Source organism: Mobula hypostoma, chromosome 18, assembly GCF_963921235.1.
Source record: "Mobula hypostoma chromosome 18, sMobHyp1.1, whole genome shotgun sequence".
Taxonomy (NCBI): Eukaryota; Metazoa; Chordata; class Chondrichthyes; order Myliobatiformes; family Myliobatidae; genus Mobula; species Mobula hypostoma.
Genome location: NC_086114.1, coordinates 53,176,719 through 53,186,005, shown reverse-complemented (window position 1 = coordinate 53,186,005; position 9,287 = coordinate 53,176,719). Strand labels below are relative to the sequence as shown.

Sequence of the window (9,287 nt, the reverse complement as noted above, 5' to 3'; positions counted from 1 at the left end):
AGAGCCTTAAATGGGTGTGAGAGTGGAGGGGGAATTGCCAGAGTAAGGAGGAGAGGAGGCAGGGTTCTGAGGTGATTAGTGGACTGATGAGGGGTTGGGGAAGCAGGATGGGTGGATTGAACAATGGAGGGGAAGGGAGGGGGATTTGGGAGTTAGAGGTAGGTGGATGTCAGGGGGGTGAAGTTGGAGAGGGAATGACAAATCTCACAGCTCGTCCAGAAATGGCCTCCAAATCAACAGCTGTCAAGAGCTAGTTGGCCTGTTTTGTGTGTGTGTGTGTGTGCCCATCTGTGTATATGTGAGTGTGCCTCTGTGAAATACATTCTGTGTGTATCCATCTGTAATTGTGTGCATGTGTGCCCCTTTTTGATTTATTAAGTTTGGAGAAAATAGTGCAATATAGAATTATAATGAACATCCAGAACAAAGGCAGATGGTCCATGCAGCTGATCACGGACCACAGAGTGGACGGGAAAGGTAAAAAGGAAAATCTACTTCATCTATTGAGGCTGGAGCAGTGTTTCACAACTGGCATACTTTACGTGGAAGGATCTGGAGTCACCGCAATGAAATTCACAACAACACTGTAATTTTACATTATCAGGACAAAGGACACCATTTCATGGGTGAGGCTATGTCAGCAATTCCATTCTCCCAATCTGCAGCTGTGATCTTGTTTCTCAATCCATTTTCATGGGATTAAATTCCAAATACTAGTTGCTAAAACAATATATTCTTTATTCGCCAAGAATAAACTTGTGGTTACATTAAATGTGCTTTAACAATGCAAATAAGTCAGAAAAATACAGAATAATCCTTGCTCCCTCTTTAATAGATATGGATAAGTGTACAGAAGCAAAACATAAAATATGTGATGGAAATACACTATTGTTACAACAAAATGTCCACATTCACCATTCGAGTCATCTTGCTCACAACTTCACCAACCATTTTCCTGGATGTTCATCTTTTCTTTGTACTTCTGCCATACCTCTCGATAATCTTCGTTATTAGTCCTGTTTCCTGGAATGAAAAATGGAGTGAACGTGTCATTCTACATACAGACATGGTGCATCCACTGCGGGTGTGGGCAATGTGCAGTGTGACTGCCTTTAGCGTTTTATACAAGTGGCATACAATATTCCCCGAATATACAATAGACCTGTTGCATTGCACCCTTTATATTTCTCACATAAAATAGTTATTTTAATGCAATATATCCAAAACTTTTAAAGGATGCTGCCTGGATTGGAGAGCATGTCTTTTGAAGATAGGTTGAGTGAGTGAGGGATTTTCTGTTTGGAGTCTGACGGGGTTCTGAATTACCCCAATGAACTCTGCTCGATTACCCCTACGAATTGTGCTTATGAAAAGAGAGAGAGAGTTATTTAACACTGACATGTCTTTTTGAAAAGAGAGAGAGAAAGAAAGAGAGAGAGAGAAGAAGACTAACTATTGGACTGTCACTTTAAGGCACGAGAAAGAACTGGCTAACTTTTGGATTTCTGCTGAGTTAGAGATGGCACTGAGCAGCTCGAAAGTTGCTCTGGTGACCAAAGGCAGCGTTATTTAATGGACAATCGACGTTATGATTTTTCGGCAGTGTGTTGATACTTCTCAAGGACATTTGCCTGCTTGCATTTCTTACACAGAGAAAGGAAGGAGGAGTTATTTGAGAGACAGTTGGTGCTCAGCACAGGAAGATAAAATAGAAGGTCAGATGATATAGACCTCGGACACATGTTCGGACACTGAATGAGCTTTGTTGTGCCCGCAGAAAAAGTGGGTTTTTACAGGATCGATCAGGCAGATCGATCAGTGGCTCTTGCAGTGAAAAGAAAAGGCAGTGACCGGTGGGGAGTTGTCCATGTGTCCAACCTTGCCTGGGTGATAGCTGTACCACAGAAGACTGGTCCTCTTTGTTCAAGTCACAGTCGGTGACTTTTAAAGGATTTTGGAGGACAATTTTGGAGGACAACGAGAAGATCGATGGGGTCAGCTCACCTGAAGACTCAAATCTCTCCCTCTCTCTCTCTCTCTCTCCATCACGACTCAACTCAATACCACGAACTGAACTGAACTTTACTCACCATTTTAAGACTGTATCTTTTTACCCCTAGACTTGAAGGAGCTTAATTTTCATATACATTCCATACTTACTTTGATATAATCATTGCTAACCTGTTTGATTTATCTACATTTGTATTACTGTATTGCGTAGTTACTGATAAATATTATTAGTTAATAGCAATACTGGACTCCAAAGTGTTTTCTATTTCTGCTGGTTCTTCATTCCCATCACGGGGTACATGACAAAATTGGGGGCTAGTCCGGGATATGAACAATTTGGTCGAGAGGCTTGTTTGAATTGATTGGGGGAAAGTTCCCTTTTGATTTGGTTGTGTGGAAAAACAGCAGAAATGGATGTTGCGGAATTTCTGGGATCACCAAACCCCATGGCCTTGACGAAAGCTAGAAAGTATGAGTTGTGTGACATTGTTAAGGAATTAAAGCTTACAATGGTAAAGAAGGGTATGACGAAGATAGAAACTCAAAAGAAGATAGTTGAATATTCTGTTTTGACGAAACAATTTACTGAGGATGTATTGAAAATGTTCACAGAAGGTAACCTTACTGAGGCTGAGATTCAGCTTCAGCTGGAGAAATACAGGCTGGAGACTGAGGATAGGAAAAGACAGCATGAGTTGCAACTGAAACGGCTTGAGGCCGAAGAGGCAGAAAAACAGAGAGAAGAGACACAAAGACAGAGACAGTTGATAAGGGAGATGTGGCAGCTGAGAGGATCAATGTCGGACCCTGATGATTTTTACAGCTCGGAAGGGCTTGTTTTGTGTGATGAATTTAAAAGTTGTGTTCCTGATGATATAAGGGCATACCTAGGTGCAGAGGATGCTGCTATCTTGTGGGGGTCTGCTAAGAAAGCAGACAAAGAGATTTTGACCCACGAGCTTGAGTTTACTCCAGATGAGAGTTTGCCAGAGAATAGCTGGGAGGTTCGGGCCTATGATAGCAAGACCAGAGGTTTAAATTATGATGATGTACCACAGACTTTTCTACCTTCCAGATTTCAGCAGGAATTAGAGGGTAGTAAAGCTGAGGAGAGCAAGGAGAAAAGGAAAGGTTTGTCCTTATTGAGGAAGGAATTTATAGAGGAACAGAAGTGAGATTCTGAAATGATGGCTTTAAAGGAGCTAGCTCTCACAGGAGAGGAGGTTCAGAGAGAGTCAGTGGGACATTACCTTAAAGATGTGATGTTAATGAGGAAGTGGAGACCAGCCACTGTGCTTGCAAGTCACGTGGTGTTTCCGAAAGTGTACCGGGCTGAAATGTTAAACATGGCTCACAGTATGCCTTTAGGTGGACGTCGAGGAAGACAGTGAACAGGATTATGAAGGAAATTTACTGGCCTAGTTTAAGGAATGATGTTGTGAATTTTAATAGGACATGCCATACCTGTCAAGTTGAGGGGAAATCTAATCAGGTTATTCAAGTAACACCACTTAAACCGATACCTGCTTTTGGTGAATCTTTTTCTAGGGTCATAGTGCATTGTGTGGGCCCATTGCCAAAGACTGCAGCTGATTGTCAGTATCTGTTAACAATTGTGTGTGCTGTGTCTCGGTTCCCTGAAGCTGTGCCTCTCAGAAACATCCAGGCCAAGTCTGTGGTGAAGTTATTCAGTAAGTTTTTCACACTGGTAGGTCTGCCCAAAGAAATTCAATTTGACCAGGGCAGTAACTTTATTTCAAGAACATTCCAGGGGATAGTTAGAGAATTGGAAGCTAGGCACATGGTGTCATCTGCATATCACACGGAGTCCAAGGGAGCCTTGGAATGGGTCAACTCAACTCTTAAGACTATGATTGAAGCATATTGTGTGAAAAATGGGAAAAATTGAGATGAGGGGGTTCCTCTCCTCTTATTTATTGTTGGAGATTCGATTCAGAACCCGTTGGAGGGTAGTTTGTTGGAACCTGTGTTCAGTTACAGGTCAAAGGGACCTTTGACATAACTCAGAGAACTAAGGTCTGATTTGAAAACATGTGTCAGTGTGCTTAATTATGTTTTGAAAGTCTGGAAGGGATTTAATAAGATTTGTGTCCTTGCAAAGGGAAGTTTACAGAATGGTCGAATTAAGATAAAACACTTGTTTGCTAGAATTGCAGCGGGGAGAATTGTTATGGAACAAAAGGGAGTCGTGGAATCTGATAATGGTGTGAAAAAACATGATTACCCACTGAATCTAGTCTTACCAAGATATCAGGATTCCAGTGTTTTGAAAAATATTACTGATAAGGTCCATCAGTTGGACCCGAACATACAATAGACCTGTTGCATTGCACACCTTACTTTTCTCACATAAAATAGTTATTTTAATGCAATATATCCAAAACTTTTAAAGGATGCTGCCTGAATTGGAGAGCATGTCTTTTGAAGATAGGTTGAGTGAGTGAGGGATTTTCTGTTTGGAGCAAAGGAGAATGAGAAGTGACTTGACAGAGGTGTGAAAGATTAGAAGAGGTATAAATAAAGTGGATAGACAGAAACTTTTCCCAACGCAGACATGGCTAATACGATGGGGTGTCATTTTAAGGTGATTGGAGTGAGGCATAGCTGGGATGACAGAGATACGTTCTTTACACAAACAGTGGTGAGTGCGTGGAATGCCCTGCCAGGGGCGGTGGTAAAGACAGATACAAGAGGGCATTTAAGAAGTTCTTAGACGGCCATGTGGATAACAGAAAAGTGGAGGGTTATGTAGGAGGGAAGGGTTAGATTGATCTTGGAGTAGGTTAAAAGGTTGGCCAAAGGGCCTGTACTGTGATGTAATGTTCTATGTTTGACTCCAATTTAAAATGCACTTCACCTATCATTTAGGCCAGGCAGCATCTCTAGGAAGAGGTACCGTCGACGTTTCAGGCCGAGACCCTTTGTCAGGACTAACTGAAAGAAGAGCCAGTAAGAGATTTCTTACTCTCTTACTAGCTCTTCTTTCAGTTAGTCCTGATGAAGGGTCTTGGCCCGAAATGTCGACTGTACCTCTTCCTAGAGATGCTGCCTGGCCTGCTGCGTTCACCAGCAACTTTGATGTGTGTTGCTTGAATTTCCAGCATCTGCAGAATTCCTCGTGTTCACCTATCATTTAACTTCCTTTTGTGCCCGTGACACGGATTGACTAAGTTTCTCATTGCACCTGTGCATACGTGTATCACGCCAAAGGAGGAGGGTTGAGAATGTGGCCAGTAACTCCATCCATAAAAAAACCCATAGCTACTGAAAAAACGAACAGAAGCACCAAAGACCTCATTCAGGGAAGAGGAAGGATCTTGGAAGATGGGCTACACATGGGGACAGCTTGAGGGACTGGCCAGGATAGTGCACTCTGGTGGGCTGCCGTCAGCAGTCTGTGTACCAGTACGGGAGATGTACTGGACATGAACTTGAGCCTGTGACAATTAACCGGACTTTGGACATTGACTTTGACCTCAAGCGCTGAAACAGACCGGCCCCTGACAGGAAATACATGTGGTCTATTTAATGGATATTTCTAACACATGGCACAAAATCAGAATTAAATGTATTATCACTGATTCAGATGACGAGAAATTTAGTTGGTCTTTTCAGCAACCCATTTGGTTGTCTGTTGTTTCCACACACAATCACTAAGGGCCTCTGTAATGTGGAATCCAGTGAAAGGGCAGGTTCGTCCACGTCTGGGCTTTTTCGCTCTGGGCTGGAAGGCTTCGAGCTTGCGAATCGGGCGGATGCCAATCGCCGAGTACCTCTGAGGTAGCCGGAGTGGGTCGGCAGGCCGAGATCCCCGTCGAGGGACGTCTGAAGAATGTTTGAAGGCAGGTGCTCGGTAAAACTGACTGACCATCTGAGAGCTGGCAGATTCCACAGACGCAGGGTCAATCCTGACCTCGGGCGCTGAAAGTGTAGATTTTGTACGTTTCCGTCTGATCAGGGGGGTTATTGGTATTTGTATTGGCTTAATTGTCACGTGTACCGAGTTACAGTGAAAAGCTTGTCTTGCATACTGTTCATACAGATCAATCAGCACACGGTTTATTGAGGTAGAACAAGGTAAAGCAAAAACGAAGTAGAATGAAGTGTAACAGTTACAGAGAAAGTGCGGTACGGACTTCCCGCCTGTGCTGCAGTTTCCTCCCACGTCTCTCAGACACGCGGGATGATGTTAATTGTGCGATTTAAATTGACCCTAACGAGTTGGTGAGCGGTAGAATCCGGAAGAGCTGGTGGGAATAAAAGATTGAGAATCAAACGGGAGGAAGATGTATGTTTGATGGTTATTGCGGACTTGAGGGAACTGTCTCGCGTCTATTGTCTCTCCTAAAGGAAGTACCCAACATGTACACATCGATCGGGAAAATATATTGAATACAGGAGAACGTGCGGGTGGATTGGCACCGTTCATACCATCACCTTCGTCCGCACTGTCCGCTGTATCCTGAAATATATTTGCACTTGCGGCGTTACCTGGGCTCCGGAGCCGTATCTCACTCGCTTCCCCTTTGCTTCTTGGGCCAGGGCGATTTCCAGCATCCTCCGGCTCAGCAGGCTCCCGATAGTCTTAGTGTCTTCGGGAGAGGTGAGAGGGAGTAGCGCCGGAGTATCGTCATATCCATCTGGATAATCTGACAGGCTCTTCTTTCCCATAAAGTGTCCTGCGACCCAACAATAGAGATCGTCACAGCGGAGTCATCTGGGCTGTGCCCCCGCGAACATCTGGTGTGTTGTCAAATGCATCGTCTCAAAGCAGCCACCCAGTAGAGTCACAGAGACTGAAACAAGCCCTTCGGCCCATCATCAACTCCCACCTTTATGCTAGTCGTACCTTAACCCTGCGTTCTCCGACATTGCATTTACAAAGGACGCCGTCGCAGCGTCCATCATCGAGGACCCCCACCACCCAGGCCAATGTCTCTTGTCGCTGCTCCCATCAAGAAGCAGGTACATGAGCCTCAGGTCCCACAACACCAGGTTCAGGAAAAGTTATTACCCTCAACCATAAGGCTCTTGGGCCGGGGGGAATAATATGTTCTCGATATCTATTATTTATTTATTATTATTTTTTCTGTTTTTGTATTTGCATAGTTCATTTGTCGTTTACACACTTGAATCACATTGCAGCCTTCAGTTAACCCAAGGAATTCCACGCGATCACAAGGCGAACGTGCGAACTCCACCCAGAGAGCACCGGAGGTCAGGATCGGACCCGGATCTCTGGAGGTGCGAGGCAGTTGCTCTTTCCGCTGCACCTCCGTGGTTAGGAGTCAGTTTCCCTGGCGGAACCTTGTTCACCACATGCGGCCCATTTACAGGTTTGGAGGATGAGGTACCACAGGTTTGACTGCTTCCTCTCCTCATATCGACTACACTGCCATCTACTGGCCAGCAACATTCGTACACAGACTCCTTACACTCACCTGGGCGGTGGAAACGGATAACAGGTAGAGGAATGAAGAGAAGAGATGGTACAATTCCAGAGAACGAGGGCGGGACCAGGCCATTCCCTTAGCTGTGCGAAGTAGCAATGATAGTAAATTAAAAGAGCTTCCAAACTATTCTTGTTTTATTTCACGGATAAAATGTTTGACTACTGGTATATTTAACTCAATATTTATCATCTGGTATACTTAAAGCAGAGATTGGAAAGTTCCTCATTAGTAACAGCGTCGAAGGATACGGGAATGGGGTTGAGAGGAATAATAAGTCAGATACCACCTGATGGTGGAGAAGACTCCACAGGGGAAATGGCCTAATTCTGCCCCCGTGTCTTACTGGCTTACGGTTTTAAATCATGATTTAGGAGACGTTTGGATAAGTAGATGGATGGGAGGGGATGGAGGGCTATGCTCCAGCTCGGGTCAATGGAACTAGGCAGAATAACAGATTGGCATGGACTAGATGGGCCGAAGGGTCTGCTCCTTTGCTGTTGTGCTCTGTGACTCTATGGCACTTTAAGGAGCTCAAACAGCTAACGTACAAACATGGTTAATTGTAAATGCTCTACCTTCCCCTTCCCCAGTTTGGATAGGCACTGATTCCCGACACCATCGAAGGTGTGGAGATCCAAAAGACCGCGGATGCTGGAATTTGGAGCAACACACAAGGTGCATGACACAACATTCATCAAGGCGTCGCGACCTCAAACGTCCACTGTCGATTTCTCGCTATAGATGCTGCCCGACTCGCTGAGTTCCTCCAGCATCTTGAGCATTGCCTAATCCTTCCTCCGACTGTAAATGTGAGCCCAACCGGAGATAAGACCCCCTTCCCCGAGACCCACACTCACTGCCCTGGACACGCCGTTACCTTACCTGTGGCCCACAGATTTCCTCTCGGATTGACTTTGATCTTGGAAACATTGTTGGCTTCTGTAAGATCTAGACTGACCGCGGAGGACACGGACAAGTACGAAAACACAACCAGGTAAGCGAGGAAGCCGAGGTAACCCATCTCGCGGCTGCAGAGAGCTGTCATTCTTGCCTCACACTCTGTCTCTCTCGTTCCCTTTCCTTTTCTCTCCCTGTGGGCAAAGCGTCTCGCGGTTTCCCGGGTTCTGTCTCGCTGCTTCATTGCTCTGTTCTTTTTATACTTTCCCGGGGACGATGGGCGGCGCCCAGTCGAATCCTCAGCACGGATGACTAATGCACTGAGGACCAGCTCTGGTCGGTGTTGGGACATCAGGGAGGGAACAAGTGAAATGTGTAGCGAGAGATGGTCGGGCTAATGAGGCAGGAGGGGAGTCTAGTGATCCCTAGGTGAAAATGTGAGTCTCGAGGCGCGGTTAGACTAGAGACTCCTCTTCGCTTTATTTACTTTCAAATTCTCAACTTCTCGGTTATCTGCGATCGCCCAACTCTCGGAGGAGATGCGTTTGTGCCGGTGCGGGATGGAGCAAGAGCCGGCAACGTCTGCCTTCACGCCAGCTCAGAGACCCATTCGCCCCTCCAGCAGAGAGCTCAGGGCAGAAGAAAGTAATCCAGAATCACCTTGCGTTTGAGACCCTCTATCTCTCTACCACGTCTAAATATAGCGCGGCATCGTGCCAGAAGCGCTGCCCTGGGAGTAAATTATACACAATTACGTCCATTTTTCATCGAGAACAGAACTGTTTCTGTCAGTAGTTCCGATACAGCACTTAGTATCCATACCTTCCGATCACGCTGACCTCTGCACATTATTTCAAAATGCGTCTGTGTGGGCAAGTGAATCCTTAATATCACTTTAAAAGCCTC

The 9,287-nt window shown here is 45.3% G+C and overlaps 1 protein-coding gene across 1 annotated transcript; it reads right to left on the bottom strand.

The window, feature by feature from the left end:
* Positions 1-963: 963 nt before the first annotated feature.
* LOC134358121 (neuromedin-B-like) lies at positions 964-8,529 on the bottom strand. The gene is made up of 3 exons (XM_063070111.1): positions 8,367-8,529; positions 6,523-6,710; positions 964-1,023 (listed from the first exon to the last, which is right to left on the bottom strand). The coding sequence occupies exons 1-3, from the start codon at positions 8,527-8,529 to the stop codon at positions 964-966; spliced, it is 411 nt and encodes a 136-aa protein (XP_062926181.1).
* Positions 8,530-9,287: the final 758 nt, after the last annotated feature.

Excerpts from the sequence above, each read along its gene's own strand:
- LOC134358121 (XM_063070111.1), bottom strand. The coding sequence starts at position 8,529 with ATGACAGCTCTCTGCAGCCGCGAGATGGGTTACCTCGGCTTCCTCGCT. Across the intron at positions 6,711-8,366 it reads AGGAAATCTGTGGGCCACAG|GACACTTTATGGGAAAGAAG; the intron begins GTAAGGTAACGG and ends GTTGGGTCGCAG. Across the intron at positions 1,024-6,522 it reads GATACGGCTCCGGAGCCCAG|GAAACAGGACTAATAACGAA; the intron begins GTAACGCCGCAA and ends TTTTCATTCCAG.